Genomic DNA, 21,812 nt, shown 5'->3' with positions numbered 1-21,812 from the left:
TTCAGGACCATGTTAGAATACGGGAGTAAACATTTTTTAAAGTGTACAATTCTGTTCGATAGCAGTATTGAAAATTATGGGTGGGAATCCAGTGAAACTAAAATAAATTGGTTAACCCAGTAACCCGCAACCCCAGGGTCTTGGAGAGTGAGGCATCAAAGCCTGTCATGTACGCTGGCAGTAGTGGGAGCTGGGATAATAGCAAGACGTAGGATGTCAGATATTTTCCATATTCTTCTTGAGTGGGGTTATCCTGTGCCACATTGGTACCAAAAACATTTGACCCTATTGAGAGTGTTTTAGTTGAAGGCAGGGCAGGAGCTTGCCCTCTCTCTGAGCTGTAAAATCTGGGAAGGACCAATCGGATGCACAGTGGCTCTCTGCCAAGCCTTAGTGGAAAGGGTCCAATCCATGCTTTTCTCCTGAGTAATCTGGGGGCTGTGGCTCTGTGTTTTCGTCACGCTGTTCTGGGACACTCAGGACTTGTAACATGCCTGGTGTGGTGGGAGTCAGCTGTAATCATCTCCGTAGCAATGATGTGAAACATGTGAAGCCCTCTGTAAATAACTTTGAATGCTCATTTAAGAACTTGAAACTATTCTTTAAAGTGCTCTATGGAGGTGGGCTTTTTATGCAGGAGTCCTAATCTCAATCGTTAAAACATTCTTTTCAATTGTGAGAGTTTATTCATTTAAGGGCACATCAGTGAGGAGGGTAAAATGCAGCTTGGGTTTTGGCAGGTTCCAAGCACAGACAAAAGAGTTTTGAGCACACAATTACAATTTCGTTTTGTGCCATGTTGATTCTAAGATGGCACTGTTAGGAAGTTTTGGAAACCAAAATGCATCTTGGGTCCATTGGATCAGTAGCTGTGAGGTGTTTTCATGGCAGAACACTATTTTGGATGATTATTGCTACCAAAAAAAAAAGAAAAAAAAAGAAAAAAAGATTTCCCGCTTAGCCGATTGGAGGATGCAGTTGCAGAATAGGTAAAAAATTAGTCTATTCTGTTAAAATCAAGAGCCAGATTCAGGGGACATCAATTTCTATTTATATCTCAGAATCTGATTATTGTGTCCCCCCTTCCCCATTTTCTCAGTTGCTTCATTGTACTTGGGGAAATTGCCAGATTCCTTCTTTTTGTTGCCTCTCTTAAGCATTGGGAAATAAAATCATATTTTTTAGTCTTTATATTTTACAAGACACTTTTCAGTTCAGTTTCAGTCACCAACAATTTATTGAACACCTACTATGTATTAGGCTTTGGCACTTTCACACATATTTAAATTAATTCTCACTGCAAGGCAGATAGAGAATCCTAGATAAGGAAAGGATGCTCTGTCTCAGTGACCTCTGAGACCTGTCTCATGCCCCTTTCCTGGTCCCGGGCTGCCAGAGAAAACACATAGTCTGGAGTCATTTTAGCAGGGCACATTCATTCAAATATTTCCTCTTTCAGGTCATTTGCCCAATGTTTAGGGTGGGAGATTTGAACTGTTCTAAGGAAAGAGCAAGAAAGTTTAGCTGCAGAACCCGTGGGGCAGTTCTGCTCTCTGGCTCAGATCCTGGAACGGAAGAGCCTTTCTGGGTTTCCCTGAACACCTGGAATTGATTTGGGCTTTGCTCCGACTTCGAAACATTTGCCGAGGTGGAGGATGGTGAAGGGGGTAGGAAAGAAATAAATCCAGTGATTAAAAATAGCTTTTGCATGTCAGGTGCCTGAACGAATTTGGGAACATGCCTGCAATCCCTTTTGTCTGGCAGGTCTGAACTCCGGCGCTGCCGAATTACAACCGCTTTCATTTGTTTTTCCTGCTCCCCTACCATGTAATGGTCAAGGGCTCATTGGAACCATGTGTGAGCCTGGTGAGTCACCCAACCCTCAGGACTTCAGTGGGAATAATGTGTTAAAACTCCTTTTGGGGGATGGGGCAGGGGGTGGATGAAGGGAAGAATGGAGAGGACTGAAGTCACTTCCTACAGATGTTCAGTGCGCTCAGCCCCACGTGCAGCCTCTTTCCCAGGCCTGGCTGCAGGGCCTGAGGCTGGCTTCCCAGGGCAGTTTGCAGCGTACTTTGCTTCCCAGAGGACCATCGCTTTTGTCCCAGGGCAGCTGCCCTCTGAGAAGAGGTATCTACCTTCGAGTTGGCACATTGTACCCAAGCAGTGTGCATTCCCCAGGCGCAGTGTGCATTGGTGGCAGAACTGATATTCTGTGATTGGAGACTGCCTTGTATTTTTGGTCATTCAGGTCACTGGAGGGTTAATTGGGGATTTTCTTCTGTGCAGCTCCTTTCTCCCTTCTTTGGGGTGGTTTTCTATTGGCTGGTGACTTCGAGGGGGCTAGGTATTAAGAGAAGGCAGAAGCCCAGTTGCATGTTTCCCTAACTGAAAGGAGTCTGTTTTAGGGCTCATGGCGTCCCGTTATTTGGGGGCAATGATGGACTGTTTGGTTGGTCCAATGAGGGCACTGAGCCATTTCTTGCTTAGTTTTTGCTGGAGCCAAGAGTCCTGCTTGTCTCTCATTGTTCTGTCACATAATTAGCTTTATGAAAATGGAGCTGAGGCCCGGAGGAGGGACACTTATTTCCCTTCGTTGCATTAACCTCAGGAGAAGCTTTTGGATTATACTAGCTCCCTCAGCTGGAAGTCCTGCCTGCCAAGTTCCTAGGGCCTGTAACAGGATTTGGAATCAGGAGTATAGGAGAAAGAGGACTCTTACATGGCCCTTCATTCCTGGTTCCAGTCCACCCTTTCATGAGTGAGAGATAGGGCAATAGAGACAATTTTTGAGATTCCATTTCACATTCTCCTGAGATACTGGTATCTTTATGGGACTGATACCAACTTTGCAGGGACAGTCAACTCCTGAGTCAAAGTTACCAGTCACTGGCCACAGCCCTTTTTCTATTTTTTTCTATTGATCTGAAGGAGTAAAGGCGCCTTCTGTCCTACACTGGGACTTGTTCTAGGCAGTTTGGCAACCGCCCTTTGGGTTCTTGCCAGAATCCCGCCTTTTCTTTCACTCCTTGTTACAGTTGTAAGTTCCTGAGGACATGAACACTTAGGAAGAAATGTCACTTCAGTCTTCTGCTTGTGGGACGTGGGGTCAAAGGGACTGGGTTACCACCCTGACTTGAAATCCTCTCTCTCTGATCCAACTTTACCATTTTCCACATCATGATCATGTTGCTTTAAAAGAAGTTTTGTGGTTCAAGTGGGCCAACAAATGAAATGTAGACATAGATTTAAGCAGTGTGGAAAGTAATCTGAAGCCTTATTTTCTTTTTCTATGAATTTATCTGTCTCCTGTAAGCTTTCATATATATTATGATCCTCCTTTTTCACAGAAATATCTCCATGACAATAAATTATTTGTGAATGAAATGACATGTTGTGTGAGATTAGCTTTACAGTTCTTTAGTGTTTAGGGAGAAGGCGAATTAAAAGCTGGAAATGTTGATAGATTTTGAATAGGGATTTATTATATTATTCTCTCTACTTTGGTATATGTTTGACAATTGCCATCATAAAACATTAAAAACCCTGTGAAAGATACAGGCATTACTTATCAACGGACCGCTTTTTAGCAATGACTGATTAAGTGAGTTACCCAGTGTAATCATATTAGTGGCAAAACTGAGATGAGAACCCATGGATTTTGACCAGCAAACCAAGTCAAGCCCAGCACATGTCCCACCAAGTCTTTTTCCCTTGTCTTCAGAATCCTACCTTCCCATTTGCGACAGTTCTTTTCTCCTCTCCGCATGAAACAGAAGGTTTCTTCTTTCTTGGTTTCCTTTCACTTTAAGAAACATATTTCAGTAAGACTTTATGTAACTAATTAACCTTATATTATGTGCACAGTTTGACCATCAAGGTGACTCAGGGGTGAACACAGACAGGGAAGGAAGCCAGATTGTCATTTAACCTGTGTCACTTTGTATGAAAGGAAGGAAGCCTCACTACTCTTAGTCCCAAGAAAGGAGAAGACTACAGTTGATTCTGTAAATGGCTTTTAGTTATGTCTATATGGGGCTAGCCATATGAAATTCTGGATTTCTTCGATCCAGGAGTGGTTTTAAGTTGTTAATTATTTTCTTCAAATGTACCTGATTTTCAAATAAGACACAGAAGTCCGATGTTCTCTCAGCTGTAAACATTTTCGTTTTCTTGGATCTCTGATTGATTCCTATTTGCAGCAGTGGAGTAGAGTAGAAAGACCTTGGACTTGAGTTGAAAGACTGGGCTCCAGCCCTGGCTGGGCCTTCCCAACCCTGTGACCCTAGGCCAAACTCTTGATTTCTTGGAGTCTCAGTTTCCTCATCTATAAAACGACACTCTTGTAATACCTTCCCAGGCCCCTCAGAAGTTTCATGTTATGAGGATATTGTGGCATAGTATACTGGAAGGAGCTTGGTGGACTGTAAAGCGGTGTTCAGATGGAAGGCATATCATTTCTCCTCCTTTCTTTCATGCTGCCCCTGATTGGGACCATAGCGACCGTACACGGCAATCCGGTTGGGTTTGGCCAATTCAGTAGTTGCATGCACCTTAGCTCTCTAGTCCTTGGCTGTACCCCTCATTGCCTCATTCTCGGATCCCAGATGCTCCCGTCTTTTCTGGCATTTATTTGAGAATGGTGAGAAGAGAAACATCTCAGGTCAGCAAAGCCATGTGTTTTGAGCTTCTCCCGGAACAAACACCACTTGCAGGCTTAGATTCTGTGGGACACTATTGATGTGAGTCATTCAGTTTCAAAAAACTCAAAAGAAGGGTATGAAAAGTCACATGAAACGTCCCTGACGGTTTCTTGGACATTGAACAGCCCTCAACTTTGCGTTACATAAAAGTGAATTGAAACCTTTGTTCTACATTTGACTTAAAACATCCATGGAGTGTGTAAGTTGTTGTTCGGCGTTAGGCCACAGTGAAAAATGAGCAGATGTTTCCCTGCATTCAAAATGCCATGGGCTCATCATACGCCTACTGATTTAAGGAAAGCTGTCTGCTCATTTCCGCCTCGACACTGCAGTCTTGGTAAGGCGGAGTTTGGGACTGTTACTTATTCACGAGCTTCTGTCCATCTCCTCAGAAACTGAGGGTGATTCTTGTAAACACAAACTTAGATTTAGGATTCTGGGGAATAATAAGTGGGCAAGACATCGAATACATTTAGGTTTTCAGTTTCTGGTACACTGTGTTTAGAGTTTCACTGTATTGGCGTAGTATATAGCCAAATCAGGTTTTCAGCATTTTGAGACAAATGTGTCACTTAAATTTAAAATATTGCAATTACGATGATTAACATAAAGGCAACTTTAGTACTTGTCCATAAAATACAATTAGTTGATGTCTCTGGAGGCATTGATTGATTTGTAGATGCTGTTCCTAAAATTAGAAATATTTGGTACCTGATGCGAAAGTATTATAATAGACAATGAGATAAAGTATGGTTAAGAATAACAGAGACGGCTGCTTGGGCTAACCCATCTCAGCTTCTTTCTCCATCTGTGGAATGATTTCATTATTGTTGGTGATCAGTGTAATTAACAGAACTGTCATAATCAAACATAAAGGGAATTTTTGCATTCGTATTTTATAAGAGTTCAATTATTTTATATTAATATACACTTTTGAATGTGATTATTATCACTTAAATGCAGTGTCACTGCTAGTGAAAAAGACAATCTAACTAAATGCTCACCCACTTACAGGAGATTTTTGATTTTTTTTTTTTAAACCAAAATTCCACACTGTATAAAAATAGTAGATAAAGCTCTGGCTTTCCCTTATGAATCCTTTGGGTCCTAGGGCAATGATATGCCTTTTCCTGAGCTCAAGTCCAAATGCAGGTGTCCCAAAGTGTATGGGGGTAGTAGCTTCTACCATCTGGGCGGTGAGCACTTTTTCAAGAGATCCAGCACTTTGAGTCCTCAGTCAGCGGCAGAGCCAATGGGTACTGTGCAGCTGTAGCTGACGGCTTTGGACCAGGTTTTTGAAGATGGCATTGAGGTGGACAGGCACAAGTAATTCCAGCTGTTTCCCTTGGAGAGAACAAGTGAGAACCTGGAAATGCCAGCTCCCTGAGAGGAAGCAGAAACCTTTGTGGAGAGCTGTCAGCCCAGCGGTCCTGTCCAGCCAGATTATGGGGAGTTACAGGAAGCAGACTCCAGGAAACCTCTTTCTCAGGCTTTCTGCTGTCGTCCTCGGCCTTCCTATCACCCTGAAATCAGACTGCCCAAGCTGTCCTGCTTAGATGATGCCTGGGGCCTCCTAAGCCAATCGCATCCTTCAGTTCCAATTTGCAGCAGAATCACTGCTTGTCCATTTGGCCTGGCTTGTATATTCCCCATGTGTTGTCCTGGCCAATTTCCGCCATCAGTAAAGTCCTTTTCATTGAGTCGTAAATCTAATAGAGGGAACAAACACACAAAACAAAACCCACATGGTTTAAGTTCATGAATTTGTGTTGGATGGGAGGGAAGGGAAGGAAAATTGATTCAAATTTGGAAAACATTTAATTCACTAGACATTTGTTGATAGACTTGTGTGTTTCGCCCTGCGCTGGGAGCTAGGGAGGCTGCAGTTGTCCCTTCTTTCAGAAGCAATACTCTTGGGTTAAATAGTCTCTTTTTCTGACGTAAAGCTGACTTCCACTGTAAGGGGAGACTTTCTGGACCTGCCACTTAGCTGTCCTTGGGTGTGTAGAGTGGGGGCTAAGGGGGGAGGGCATTGATGTCTGTCTTCGTGACTCATTTGATGATTACTCCATTGTTTGAAGGGCTGAATGTTACATAATCAACACTTTATCCCCTCCCTCCATCATTCCCCCCTAACAATCTGGGATTTTCCATCATTTTGTCAACCTTCCTGGAGGCATGTTGATTTTTCCACTAGATTTTTTTGGGCATGTCCCAGGGCAACCCAAAGTCTCCACTCCCTAGAACTTCAGATTCCTGCTCATTGGCAGGGCCTGGGAGAGCAGCTGCAGTGGACCTTTCTGCACTTCCAGAGCAGAGGCTGGATTCTAAGCAGTTTTCTGACAGCATCGCTCACAGCAAACCGGAGGGAAAGTGCTGCCTGCCCTTCTTTCTTGTAATGTAATTTCCATTCATTTTGACTTTCAGAAGCAATATATTTGCTCCTTTATTCAGAGGTCACCAATTGTCATCTTTTCCCTCATGTGTTTCCATTTTATTCAGCCAATAACACATTACGTATGTCCATGGAATTTTTGGCTAGTCAGGGTTTAGAGGTGGCTAGTTAAGGAACTTCTACCAGAACCACGCCTGGAACTCAGCCATTTTATAAGTCAGTTTCATATGATACACTGAAGATACAAGGTGAGGAAGGCAGCTTCTGGAAATGACTGTGGTAAAGTATATCCCTGCCTGAAGGTCATAGGATGGCTAGAAGGAATTCTCAGGTTATTTCTTTGCTTATTAGTTTTTTGGGGGAAATTATGCCTGAGGTGAATTCAGAAGATTTTGAACTTGAGCCATATTTATGTATCTTTGCTTTGAACACGGTCTGCAAGTATAAGCAGAATTGGACATGGCAGAGATAAAGATACATATAGGTACAGCAAAGCATGACACATTTATGAATCTGCAGTTTTTGATACCTCATCCTTTTTTACTCCCTACGTAAAGCAATTTTATATATATTACTTCCTATATGCACTTCAAATTTGTTTGCTTATACTGTCTGCATTGCCACCTTCCTCATCAAAGCCACCATCATTTTTCACTACAACTAATGCAATACTTTTTTAACAGGCCTACCCACATCCATTCATAGTTACCTCCTAAACAGAGCAGCTAAGGTGATCTTTTTTTATTACCTGCCCCCCTTTTTTTTACTGTTGTAAAATAAACAACAAAATTTACCATCTTAACCATTTTTAAGTGGACAGTTATATGGTATTAAATACATTCATAATGTTCTACAACCATCACCACTATCCATCTCCAGAACCCTTTTCATCTTGTAAAACTGAAACTCTCCCCATTAAAGAGCAACCACCCATTCCCTTCCTTCCTTCAGGCCCTGACAAACTACCATTCTACGTTCTATGTCTATGAATTGGACTATTCTAAGTACTTCATATAATTTGTCGTTTTGTGACTTGCTTATTTCACTTAGCAAAATGTGAAGGCTCATCCATGTTATAGTATATGTCAGAATTCCCTTCCTTTTTAAGGCTGAGTAATACTGCATTGTATGTATATACTACATTTTATCCATTCATCTGTTGACGGACACTTGGGTTGCCTGCACGTTTTATATATTATGAATAGTGCTGCTGTGAACATAGGCATGCGAATATCGCTTCAAGACTCTACTTTCAACTCTTTAGGGTATATAGAGAACTAAAACTCAACACCAACCAAAAGCAAACAAACAACTCTATTAAGAAATGAGCAAATACTTGAATAGACATTTCTCCAAAGAAGATACACAAATGGCTAATATGCTCATGGAAAGATGTTCAACATCATTAATAATTAGGGAAATACAAATCAAAAGTATAATATGACACCAGTTCATATCCATTAGGATGGCTACTATCCAAACGCCCCCCCCCAAAAAAAAAAAAAAAACAAAAAACAAAAACCAGAATGTAACAAGTATTGACAAGGTTGTGGAACGCTTGTGCACTGTTGGTGGGAATATGGACTCACGCAGCCACTTGGAGGAAAACAGTATGGCAGTTTTTTAAAAAAATTGAAAATAGAATTACCATAAGGTGATCTTAAAACAAAATGTAGTCCTGTCATTCCTCTGCATAAAGTTCTCAATGACTCTCTGTTCTACTTAGGTAAAAATTATGAATTTCTTAATATATTCCTTGTGTACCTTTTCAACCTTACCTCAAGCAGCTGTCCTCCTGTCACTCTGCTTCCGTTGCATTGATCTTTTTGATACTAAAACAGGCCTTTTCTCCTCCTCCCCCATCACATGACCTTCATTTATGGTTTTCCCTGTATCTAGGATCGTGGTCCTCTAACTTTAGTGTCATCAGGGTACCTGGATTCTGTGCTACAAACACAGATACCTGGGCTTTTCCTCCACCTCCCGCTACCGCACAGGTTCTGACTCAGGAGGTGTGGAGAGGGGCTCGGAACTGGCATTTCCACCAATTTCCCGGTCATGCTGGTGCAGCAGACCTGAGGCCACACTTTGAGAACCACTGGTCTATAGAGTATTTTTCTTTTTTAAACTGTATGTATCCTTTAAATCTCAAGTTAAACACCTCTCTTCTAAGGGAGGCCTTCTCTGATTTCTCCAGACTAGCAGCAATTCCTGTTATATGGTAACATTTCATCTTTCTCTTCTCCTGAGAAGCCCTCATTGACAGTTTTGAACGCTTAATTGTGTAAATTGTTTTTTGATGACTGTATCTTCTGCCAGAATCTGATATCCAGCTCCAGGAGGGTAGAGGTTGTTTCTGTCTTGTTCATGTCTGTCTTTAATTCCTTGCACATAGCAAGTATGTATGTGGAACTTCTACTACATGGAAGTATGTAGTAACATTAATACTGTCAGTGAATGTGAAGGATAAATACAAACTATGAATGAATTACAGAAATATACAGAAAGAATGAACATGTTTTGTTTGTCAGGGACGTAGAACAGCCTAGGCAAGTGTCAGGTTGTTTTTTTTTTTAAGGGGCCTAACACACTGTGGAAAGCCCCCCAAATTTACCTGCCCTGGTGAGGTTGTTAGTACAGTTATTTCTCAGCTTGCCTTCTTCAGATCATTCATGTCCTATTATATTTTATGGGTGGTTGATTACCTATTTATTGTTTTAATTGAGATATAATTGACACGTAACATTAATTTTGGGTGTACAACATAATGATGTGATATTTGTATGTATCGCAGAATGATCCGTCACCCATTTATTTTTTGTTATCCATTTGTTTTATCCTCACAGATATGGAATGTGCCGATGTCCCACTGTTAACTCCAAGTAGCAAAGAAATGATGTCTCAAGCATTGAAAGCTACTTTCAGTGGTTTCTCGAAAGAGCAGCAAAGACTGGGAATTCCAAAAGGTATGTTCTATCCCTGGGAAAGAGAAGGCAGGATCAGACATCTCGGTAAGGTTGGCTTTCTCACCTACAGTGTGAGATACACGTTAGTCCTAACCACGCTCACGTCAGCAGCTGCAGGTCATTGCAGATGTCTTTTAGAGCCATCATAGACACGTGCTAATGCTTCTCCGACTCCCAGGTCCGTCACTGCCACATTGGCCTTCCCAGTTCTACCCGGCAGTGGCAGTGGTTCCCGAACTCGGTGACGCATTAGATTTGGGATCGTCAAAAAATCCCTTAGCCTAGGCCACGTCCCAGACCAGTAAGTCACAACTGCTGGTAACAGTATCTATGAAGCTCCTCAGGTGATTCCAAACTATAGACAGTTTGCAAGAAACATGGTCTTAAAATCGTTTGGGGCTACCATTGGATGAACTCAGTGAGCTCCATTTCTTGGAATTTACTGATTGCTCTTTTTTCCATGTACTTTGGTGAGATGTGTTTATTCTTGGGTGTTCTCTCAGAGGGTTTATTCAGGAATGTAAGGGGACCAGAGTTGTCAGACAGGAGAAATGGAGAACACTTAAGCTTTCACCAAGCGATGTTTCCTGAATAGCTGAGAGCAGGAAGAACACTGTGCTATTGAGGAAGAGTAATGCTGTCTTTGGATCAGCCACGAGACACTTCTAGCCCTGTCAGAACCAAGCCTCAGATAGAGCCTGTGAATGTATCTACACACCTTTTCCCAAGTATACTTCTCTACCGCAAACCTCCGCTGACAGCAATACCCAACATCCTTGTAGGATCACAAGGCAGGATAAAAGGAATTCTGACCAACATCTCATAAAGTCACCTGCTCGATTGAAGGGGGTAACTCGGAGAGCAGGTGTGATGTGGGCACCACAACCTGCCATCACTGGAGCTTTTTAACTGTCGTGGCCGGTGTAGCCATGTTAAACCTCAGCCATGCATGAAGTATGTAATGTCTGTTTTATGGTGCTAGTCAGCGCAGGGCCTGTGACACGTATGTACTTGGCAGGGTGTCTGGTATAATACAGGCACCTAACAACGTTGTTTTCACTACATACTATTTGACTGACTTACTATTACTAATTGCTATGATTATTACCAACCATAATTAGCTATGATAAAAATAATTAAGAGTAATGGTCTCAAGTAGATTATAAGAATTCAGCAAGAAGTGAGTGCAATCTCCAGAACGCACTTGACTTTGTTATTATTGCTGTTAAAGAAGTCATGTGTTTCTTCTCCTAGGCTTAATGGAAATAAGGCAGTGAGAGAGGACGTTCACGAAATCTTTGTTCGAGTGGCGGGTGGAGAATACTCATATGGTACTCTTTGGCTGATGATAGTGGTCTCCTAGCCGGCAAGAGAGAGAAGGTGGGGGTGTTGGACGTGGGGAGCAGGAAGATGCCCTACGACATGCGTTTACAGGACAGTGCTTCCCAATTCTATAAGTCAGAGAACATCCTCAACTACGTTCAGATCCTTTAGTGTCCTCTCTGAGGCTCGGGGAAGAATTCAGAGCCTGACCTGCTGGATCTTCATTTGATCTCTTCCCTCAGACCCCCGGCAGTGGACAGAAACCCATGTTCGGGACTGGGTGATGTGGGCTGTGAATGAGTTCAGCCTGAAGGGTGTGGACTTCCAGAAGTTCTGTATGAACGGAGCAGCTCTCTGTGCACTGGGGAAAGACTGCTTTCTCGAGCTGGCCCCAGACTTCGTTGGGGACATCTTGTGGGAACATCTTGAGATCCTGCAGAAAGGTAAATGTGTGGGGGTAGAGTGAGGTGGAAGCTGTGTGGGGTAGCTGCCAGAGTAGGTAGGGGAATGTACCTGATGGTGGGATGTCAATCTATCATAGCATAGATAGTCTAACAGCACATGTCAGTAATCAGTGCCTGGCATACAGCAGGTGCTCACTAAATGTTAGTTTCTTTTTCTCCTATGCATTGAAGGTTCAGATTTTAATCTTTAGCAAAATTGTACTCCTGGAGCTTCTTGGTGCACAGAATTCTAATCCCAACCCTCCCTTAGAGTCACACACTGTCACAACGAGCAGTGTCTACAGCCGGCTCGAATGAATTTTTTTTTCTCTTGGCTATCTTAAGGCACACTCTCTTGATCCACGGCAGCGTGGTACCTGGCCATTTCTACCAGGAAGCTTAGTTTCTCCGAGCTTATTAATAAGACAGGCTTCTCAGCCTACTGCCTGGATTGGAATTGCAGTAGTGTGGTGGTGTACCTTTTTCATGTGGAGCAGAAACTGGGGTTATGTCAGGACGCTGTGTTGCAACCTTGTAATGACATGGCCTCCCCTACCAGCCTCTTCCAACCTTTTTGGACCAAGTGACTCATGTACCACAGTCCTGGCTGAGTATAGAAACAGCAGCAGGCGGCAAACTTGGGTGTTTTTGCACTTATTTTTCTGAATTTCTTCTTAAAATAAATTGCAGTTACCAGCAGTCAGCAGTGCCCTCCAGCTGACTGTAAGCCTAGAAGCCTGTTGCCCTCTCTGACCCAGGCCCACCCTTTCTCTGTGGTCACCAGCTCCAACCCTTGGCGCAGACGCTGGGGGCAGGGAACAAGGCTCAGGATTAGCATTTTTATTCCATATAATACCTTCCTTTGTTTAAGGATATTTTCCACTCTGTAGTGCTCAAGGGGGGCCCAAATTAGATTCCTCTGGGCACAGAAGTATTATCTTTCTTCCTTCTCTTCGGCTTCTGCTGAAAAATAAATAAATAAACACAGTCAAGAACTAGGTGACTTTTGCTGTGGCTGCTCTGGCCAGGGACCATGGGGCAGCTTACAGGGTTCTCCGAAGCGCCCACTACACTGTTCACTGTGTAGCTGCACAGACACCCACTCGTATGTTGGCATGAGCAGCCGATGTACAGAGGGAAAAGATATGGCAGGTTCGTAACAGGTCTGATGTGACGTTTGGCTGATCAACACAACAGTGGATCCTACCAGACCATGTAACCCAAATATCTTCCACTAATACACGGTTGCCCTCTATTTATCACCATGGAGTGGCTGGGGATTCTGGAGCGTCTAAGCTCGCCTCTGATCATGCTTACAATTAATATCTATATAGCATCTCCTTGTTTTCAAAGTGCTTTAAAATTCATTTTCTCTTTGGATTCTCACAAGAGCCTGCGAGACAGGCAGGGCATGTTCTACTAGTGTCCCCATATGTAAAGTGAGGACAGCTTAGGTGGTTTCCTCAACATCACTCATTTCCTTAAACCCAGGCCTTTTCAATTTAATTTCCTGGCCTGTGTTCTTTGTATGATAAATATGGACTCACGGGGGAGCTTCTGGTCCCCAAGGCTGGTTTGGCTTACCTTCCTGTAAAGGAATAATTTAAGAGAATTTAGAAGCATTAGGAAATAATCGAGTACATTTGAGAACAAAGTCATATCATCCCACCCATTTTCTACTGAGAGAGACAATAAGAATCATCTCTCTTCAGATCCTTGAAGAGCTGAGCAAGATGTTTGTATTGAGGCTACAGCTTTTGTTCTGTAATTAAACTAAAGCAACACAGCGAGAAAAGAACATAGCTGTTTGGGGTGGGGTAGAAGGGCAAAGGTACAGGGGATGTTTCAATCTGATAAGCTGCTGAAGCAAAGTTTAATCATTTTATCTCAGCTGGGAACTGTTTTTCTGTGCAGGCATAAACTTGTTTTCCCAGCAGCCTCTGCTCCCAACAAGCTATCAGATACCTGAGGAAAAACCCAAACCAACATTCTCTCTTTGTCTGATTCTGGCAGTGAAATAGTATCAGACTACTCCATACAACGGTCAGAGGCCAGACAACTTGATTCCAGGGCAATTGGAGGACCCACAGGCTCACCGTAGTGCAGCAGGCAACCTCTCTGTGCTCAGTTACCTCCATCTGCATTCCTTTCTCATTCCTGGGGAGGCTGGCACCTGGGCAGCACTTGGGTTATGTTGCTCTTCCCTATCTTTACACGATCCCTGTCGTGTTTCGCAGAATTGTTACCTTACTAGTATCCTGCTTCTTATCTGGGCCTGAACTCGAAATCTGAGGGCAGTGGAAAAAGACCACATAACAAAAAACACACCTGTTAGGAAAAATGGAGGCTATAAAAATCTACCTGCCTAAAAGGTTGTAATATATTTTTGAAAAGCTTTAGACTTGATCAGTTTGAGCATTGGGGACTGATTTTGGTAACTGCCCAAGATGTCTTCTAGCCTTTGATGCTAATGAGGTCCATGCAGGCCTCAGAAGTGGGGCAGAATGCTTCCCTAACCCGAAAAGATTACTCACTGGTGCTCTTTCCAAGATGTTAAATCCTATTTTGCAGCTACTGAAATAGTAAACTTAGCAATGCTTTTGTGATCTCATCTCTAGACAAGGCCCCAGTCAGGGTGGCCTCACAGACCAACTCATCAACGAATATGAAGATTTCTTAGAAGAGGGGCTGAGATCATTGTGGTCCTTGCATCCAAGATCCTTTCAGGCCAAGCGTTACTTGCATGTTGACCTCTCTGTTTCGTTCCTTACCCTGTCTGTTGCAGAGGATGTGAAACCATATCAAGTTAATGGAGTCAACCCTACCTACCCAGAATCCCGTTATACCTCGGATTACTTCATTAGTAAGTTCACCTTTCACTGTTCTTCCCTCATCTTGCTCATTATAATGGGAACTTAGAAAAGCGCCCCTGTCCCAGTTGAGCTCATGGTAATTCTACAAAAAACAGTATTTTTTCCAGTGTAGACTCTCTGTTTGTTACTTATTTTATATTTCCCACAAAGCACAAGGCTTCAGCCTATTTCCATGTTTTATTAACGTGCAGGCTCCTACACATGAGGGTCTCTCTCTGATGTCTTCAGCATGAAAACCACTCAGAGAGACTACAGCTTGATCCCTAAACTTCGATCTTGTTTGATCCTATGCACTGTGGGAGGCCATAGAGGTTTTGGGTTAGGGATTTGGTTGTAGCCCTGGTCCTCTCTCTTTTACTAGTGGATATGGCAGCATTTCTTCTGAGATGCTTCCTCAAGAAGTGCCATGCAGCTTCAGATTCTGTTACAGAAAATCAAGCCTTCTCCCTTCGAATATATGACCCCTAACCATACTAGAGAGGTGACCAGAGGAAGAGAGTTAGTGTCGGGCTCTTCTTATCTGATGGTCTTGCTTCCAAAGGGTCTCTAAAGCAGCCTTGTTTTTGTTTTATGTTTTCACTTTGTTACGATTTTTATTCTAACAACAACAATGATAATAACTACTATGTAACAAGAGCTTATTGTGTGCCAGAAATGTTGGTAGGTATTTTACATATATATTTGCATTTGATTTTCATCACAATGCTCTGAGGAAAATTACCATCATACCTATTTTAGAGATGAGGAAATTAAGTCAGAAAAGGGAGGTATCTTGCCAAGGGCCATAGCTATTAAGTTAGTGGAGCAAGGTTAAAAACCCAGGCTCTTCCCACTTAAAATATATTCCTTTGACTTTCTACGGTAGTCAGCTTGTTTCATGTTGTGGGGCTGTCGTAAATGGTGAAGAACTACTTGTTTTAGGTACAAATCTCTCCTTTCTTCAATTGTACACACTCTGTTTCTAGGCTATGGTATCGAGCATGCTCAGTGTGTTCCTCCCTCGGAATTCTCAGAGCCTAGCTTCATCACAGAGTCCTACCAGACACTCCATCCCATCAGCTCAGAGGAGCTCCTCTCCCTCAAGTATGAGAACGACTACCCCTCAGTCATTCTCCGGGACCCTCTGCAGACAGACACCTTGCAGACTGACTACTTTGCCATCAAACAAGAAGTTGTAACACCAGACAACATGTGCATGGGGAGGACCAGTCGTGGTAGGTCAGATTTCTTCTCTGGAAGCTCTTGGGTTTCCAAGAATTACCTAACTTTGTGAGTTTTTCAGGTCCCATTTTTTCCTCTCACTATTGGCCCTATATATTCCTGAGTTTCATTCAGCCTTTCCATCTTAGAATGTCTAGCTATTAAGAACTTTCCATCAGGGAAATTTAGTCCATCAGGATGACAAAGACCATGGGTCCATGATGGAATTGAAATCTGGCAGGATGACCAATTACGTTTCTCATTTGGATAAAACATTTTACCAAATAACACCTCTAATTGAATGTGGTTGTTTTTAAAGGTATGCTTGCTTTATTTTTTTTTGAGAGGATTTTGCTTAAGGGAGACACAATCAAATATAAATGGTTCAGGTGACCCTTCTGGAAAGCTTTTAGTTTTGCATGTGCCCTGATGTTCCCCAGAGCATTCCAGGGTCAGACTGCAGATCCTGCCTTGGTATCTGAATGACATCTTATGCTTAGCCTGGGCTCTCAAGCTTCTTGTGACATTTTTGGTTTGGGAAGATACAAGATGGTTAACCAACAGTTTATTTGGAACCAGTCATCAGCAGTGTGGCGAAAGAGTGTATTTAGCTAGAAGACTTAGGAAAGAGGTGGCTAGAGGCTTCCAAAAGAAGGTACTCTTGTTGACATGACTATTATGACAATGATAAAATATTCACTGACAGTGAAGTAAATGTTTCAAAATAGAGCTGGTAGACTTTAAAAATCAACAAAAGTCAAATACACTCAATTTTTAAGATCAGGACATAAACATCCAGAGGGGCAGCCTGCCTCGTCAAGTGTGCAGATAGTTTTGTTTCTGAGAGAAGTGCAGTCCACTGTAAGGAGGGATTTAGTCATCCATGAAGAGCTGGCTGATTTCTACAAGTTGAAAAAGATGGCTATTCTGATGGATAAACGGGAAAGAATTATGAACAGGAAGAAGAGCAGGAGAAAGCCCACTTTAAGAGCTCAGAGGGCCTTGTTCACAGAAGTCAGGCTTGGCTAGTCTCCTAGTGACTTCGGCTTGGTGGTCACCCTGTTACTTACTCTGAGGCTCACAGAGCGGGGCGCAGAGGCATCTCTACTTTGAAGAATCACCCGTCGGCATCATGGACTTTATACCTTGTCATCTTCTTCGAGTGTTCAGGTTCAGACTTCCTCCCAGCAGGCCTTAGGACAACCAGTGGGCCCTGCATAGGGAAAGTCCCTAGCAAAATCAGAACCTGTAATCTTCCTGCTTCTGGCCCCAGGGTGTTTGTGTTTCAGACTGAAGGGGATGGGTGGGATCAGTTTGCCTTCCCCTTTCTGACTCTCTTTTATTTATTTTTGGGTGCGTGTCTATTTAAATACGTACATAAGTGTGATCTCTCGTATATCTTTTTTCTTAGGCAGGTCAGAGCATTAGAACAACTTTCTTTCTCATGGGGCTTTCTGTATATCTATGAGATGAGGCTGAGCCTGTGGTTTTGGGACTCAGCCATGTTGCAACTCTGGGTAGATCTGCTGTCACATGTCTTTAAATTGCATCTGACTTTGCATTTGTGTAATTGTCCCTTCTCCTTTTCCTTCTCTTGATTCTTGGTTTTGGTCCCTACCACCCTCCAACCCCAAAGTAATAACTGTGGACCAGATAGTGACCTGTACAAAAGGACATGAGGTATTTCTCTCTGGCCTCATACTCCCTCCCTCATGCCAAGCTTCAGACCACACAGACTTGAGGGGCAGACTGTTTTGTTCACGGATGCTCTTTTCACGTTACAAGTGCTGCAAAGAGGACATATTTCAAGGGCTGATTGACTCTGACATGGTCTGATTGGTCTAGAATGAAAGGATTACTGTTAGCTGATTAATATTAATAACAATAGTGTTCACATACTGCATTACAGCATACAAAATGCTTCTCTGTCTCACCTAATTGGACTCTGAGAATGTCTTTGTGCTCGTGTGTTCTGGGGGTTGCTGAACAGGGGACTCCCCCATCTGTTGTTTTGAGTGCTCTGAGGTCTGCTTGGTGGCGTCAGACAGCTTTGGAAGGACCTTGCTGAAACATTTCTCAGGAAAGCTGACCAATAGATGTCTTAGAGAACACATGCTTCCCTGCATGAGCCCAGTAGCACAACTGAGTGCTAATCTAGTTGGATTCAACCCATTTTTGGAGAAAATGCCCGTAAACGAAGGTTCCCAGCTCCAGGATTGTGAAATAGAGCTAAACTGAAAGCAGCCGACTGCTGTAAACCGCAGCTCTCAACAGAATTGTGTTCAGTTCATGTTTGAGAGACGGCCAGAGAGTGGTTATGCCCAGGTTAGTGCCTTTGCTCATTGGGCGACCTTGGAAACACAACTGTCTGCTTGTGGAAATTCAGTTTCCATGCCCTCCAAATAGAAAAATGGCTGATATAGAATCATTTCAGAGACACTTCAGTATAAGTACTGCCTAAGTATCGGTGACTTGGTGGGGTGTTCTTCATGAAAACATAAATTCTCTTTCTTAGGCTTTTGGTGTATTTGTCCCACAGAGAAATTGAATGACCATTAAGGTGGGTAGCTGGTGTGAGTGGACACCTTTTTACAAGATGCCACAGAATTTCTTGTTCCGTCAGAAAGAGGCTATTGCATTTTGGTTGTGGGCTGTTTTCTGGAGTCTTTTAATGTGAATTCCTGGAAGGAACAATTCCTTCATTTTTAATAATAATAAAAAGTTGTGAATGTTACAGTGGACTAGGTAGGCAGGGCTGATAACTCCATGAAGCTCTCCAATTTACCTTCTGGATATTACCCTTCCATAAATGGAAGATTGGAGGAAGGACTGAGAAGAAGCAGATAAATAACTGTCTTTCTGTTATAAGCAATACTAGAGGGGATAAGAGGTTCAGGAAATCTCCAACAGTAGATTGTACAAAAATTACATATTTAACTGAGTACCTTTTGTCTGGATTTTTAAAATTTTTTTTTCCTGGGAGCAACATGTCTTCCTAATTACCATATATTTAATTTTGGTTGGGACACCAATATTAAATATTTGAATTTCGTTGTTTTAACTAATCTCCACTATTAAGAAAGAGAAGAAGGCACCAAAAAGATACTAATATTGGGTTGTATTGGCCAACCTTACTCTGGGATTTAGACTTTATAGTAGATCAGCCACCCCTGAACAGTTGAGAGTTGTATTATAGGTATTTCTACATATGGATTTGTCATATCCTTTGCTCCATGACTTGTGCTGAATTGAAGTAGCCATTTAGTCACCCAGGATTTAATTTTGGTTGCCTAAAAAGTATGTGAAAGTAGAACATAGAAAATATTCTTGTGAGCCTTTTCAGCTTAGATGCATTTTCCTCCAGAATTTTTGTTTGTTAGTCTCCTTTTTAATGGCATTTTTGCCAATGGAAATTTCTCTTGGAGCTATTATGCAATGATAGCAGCTGTTTATAACCTGGTTTGGGAAATTAATGAACTTGCATGATCTTGTGGTCAGTTAAGAATGCCTTAAGCAACTCAGAGTAAAGGATTTCTGACATTGCTGTGGATCTTAACTCTTTCATCAACTCCTTTATGTTGCCCACACTTCCGCATTGAAGTATAAATTTCAAGTACAAAATTGTACTTGGACAGGATAAACAGTATGGATTTCTGCTTAGAAGAGTGATCATTGTTTTTTGTTTTTGTTTTTTAATCTCCTGGAAACAGCATCTCATAACTTCTTTCTCTGTTTGACAGACATAGAGGCAGTACATGTATATCATTTTAAAATAGTATTTGGAAAAAAAATGCTAAAAAATAACACTTTAGTTCCAAGGTCAAGGAAGGTCAATCTGCTCTTAGTCTAATGGAATTTTTTTTTTTCTTATGACTAAAATATTTTGCCAAATTGGGCCTTTTGAAATCATCTCATTGGACTCAGTTGGAATAGGGAATTGTGCCTGCCACTGCTCCGATTTCTTCATCTACTCATTGGGTCGAATGCATCAGCCAGAAATCCCACAAAACCACGTGTGATTCTTAGCTTTTAGATTTCTGGCTCTAGGATTCTTGAGTTTCCCAAGCACTGCTGTCTCCCTCTGACAGGTCTGAGCAGCATTCGCCTCTGAATCCCTGTCCTCGCAGCCATAGAACAGACAGCACGGTGCAATGGGTTCTCAGATTGTGGCCAGTACAGCCCCTCTTCCCCAGAGTAAAGCCATGAGCTTGCATTCCATTCCCACTGGCCTCTCCCTGCTTCCATCTCTCCTGAGGATCTGATGAGCAATCTGTCCTCACTAAGAGGTTTTTTACAGTTGTCTTTTCCCAATCCCTTCCCCCTGCCCTCTTCCTACCTCCTCCTTTACCTCCAGGTAAACTCGGGGGCCAGGACTCTTTTGAGAGCATAGAGAGCTACGATAGTTGTGATCGCCTCACCCAGTCCTGGAGCAGCCAGTCATCTTTCAACAGCCTGCAGCGTGTTCCCTCCTATGACAGCTTCGACTCCGAGGATTATCCAGCTGCCCTGCCCAACCACAAGCCCAAGGGCACCTTCAAGGACTATGTGCGTGACCGTGCTGACCTCAACAAGGACAAGCCTGTCATTCCTGCTGCTGCCCTGGCTGGCTACACAGGTAGGCGCCTGCCCCTACCTCTGTAGCCTCTGTGTGCATTGCTGTGGGTGGGCTCTGTGGAAAGCACTGCGCAAATTCCCAGAGACTGGAGTCTGCCTCTTTCTTTTTGCGGGGAGTGGGGAGAAGAAGACTGTAAGAGGTCTGGTTAGTCTCTCAAGCCACTCTGTTTGTGAATAGCCATTGGTTGTTGGAAGCAAACAGTTCATTCTATCCCAAGGGATCATTTCCAAGAGTGGTAGGAGAAGCTTATATTTTGGACATTTTTCCATATCTGGGGGAAAGGAACTATATTAACTTGGTGTTTCTGGAAGCTCTGCCTAGCGGCCAAGCATCAAGGGACTTTTTCTAGTCTGCTCTTGGGAGGTCTTTCTAAAAACAAAACCAGCAATAGCATCTCTCGAGGGCATCACTAAATGGCCTACACTCTGGCCTCTTCTGTAGTGGAGTGAGCATTAGGCTGGCTGTTCAAATGGGGAAAGTGTCCTTGGTCACCCTAAACTCTGTCAGATCCTGGCCTATGTAGGAAGCCCTTTCCCTCAATGAACATTATTACTGATTTTCTTCTAGGAGTAAAAGTTACAGTAGTGGTGAATGAAGAAAGACTGGAGAAAGGACGATGTATGCTGAAAGCTTAGGCTTTGATTGAGAATCTGGTGATAGAACAAAACAATTCATTGTCGAAATGAGCTGTAGGTGCATATGCTGCTTAATGCTGGAAATGTTTGAAGAGTATATCTGGGAAATACCCAAGGAGCGTTAATTATTGCATTAATTATCAGATCCTTTCTGTCAGGTTGTAGTGTTTTTCGAAAAGGAGAAATTGTGTTGTGAGTGGAGCTTATTTTAAGCTTTGATTCTAAGCCTTGGTCTAAGCCTTGATTCTCTTGTAACTTACTCCACACTGGACAGGTTGCCATGTGGGGACCCTCTGTGTGGATGACGGTAAATAGAAAAATCTGTGTTTCTATGGAGGTATCTGTCGGATCTGAAGAATATGCTACATCTGTGTTCTTGTGTCAGGGAAGTCTCAGGTTTTTACTAGGAAAACAAGCTGACCTTTGAGAACAACTCAAATACTTAGAAAAATCACTCCTTGTTCAAAGATCAGGAGTATGTATCTTACGTTGCAGTCCACGTGTCTCCTAGTGCAGTTCAGAGCATGCATAGGTGCTCAGGAATTATCTCTGTGTTTTGAGGTAGTGACATGGTCTGTATATAGAGTCATGGGTCAGAAAGGAGGAGCTTAAAGGTCCAGGTCCCCCACTCTGTTCTTTCTACACTATCCCCCGTGGTC

The 21,812-nt window shown here is 42.7% G+C and overlaps 1 protein-coding gene across 4 annotated transcripts in view; it reads left to right on the top strand.

The window, feature by feature from the left end:
• The window catches only part of ETS1 (ETS proto-oncogene 1, transcription factor), a 120,302-nt gene that overhangs the window by 80,463 nt on the left and 18,027 nt on the right, over window positions 1-21,812 (top strand). For 2 of the 4 annotated variants that reach the window (XM_033097837.1, XM_033097838.1), the window contains 5 exons: window positions 9,945-10,064; window positions 11,630-11,830; window positions 14,616-14,693; window positions 15,669-15,917; window positions 20,258-20,518. In XM_033097837.1, coding sequence (XP_032953728.1) covers window positions 9,945-10,064; window positions 11,630-11,830; window positions 14,616-14,693; window positions 15,669-15,917; window positions 20,258-20,518 — 909 coding nt within the window. The remainder of the gene's footprint in view (window positions 1-9,944; window positions 10,065-11,629; window positions 11,831-14,615; window positions 14,694-15,668; window positions 15,918-20,257; window positions 20,519-21,812) is intronic. The other 2 variants (XM_033097839.1, XM_033097840.1) reach the window with 1 other exon arrangement.

The sequence above is a fragment of the Rhinolophus ferrumequinum genome, chromosome 25 (genome assembly GCF_004115265.2).
Source record: "Rhinolophus ferrumequinum isolate MPI-CBG mRhiFer1 chromosome 25, mRhiFer1_v1.p, whole genome shotgun sequence".
In the NCBI taxonomy this organism is placed as follows: Eukaryota; Metazoa; Chordata; class Mammalia; order Chiroptera; family Rhinolophidae; genus Rhinolophus; species Rhinolophus ferrumequinum.
Note: the sequence above shows the minus strand (reverse complement) of the source record. Positions and strands in the feature narration are given on the sequence as shown.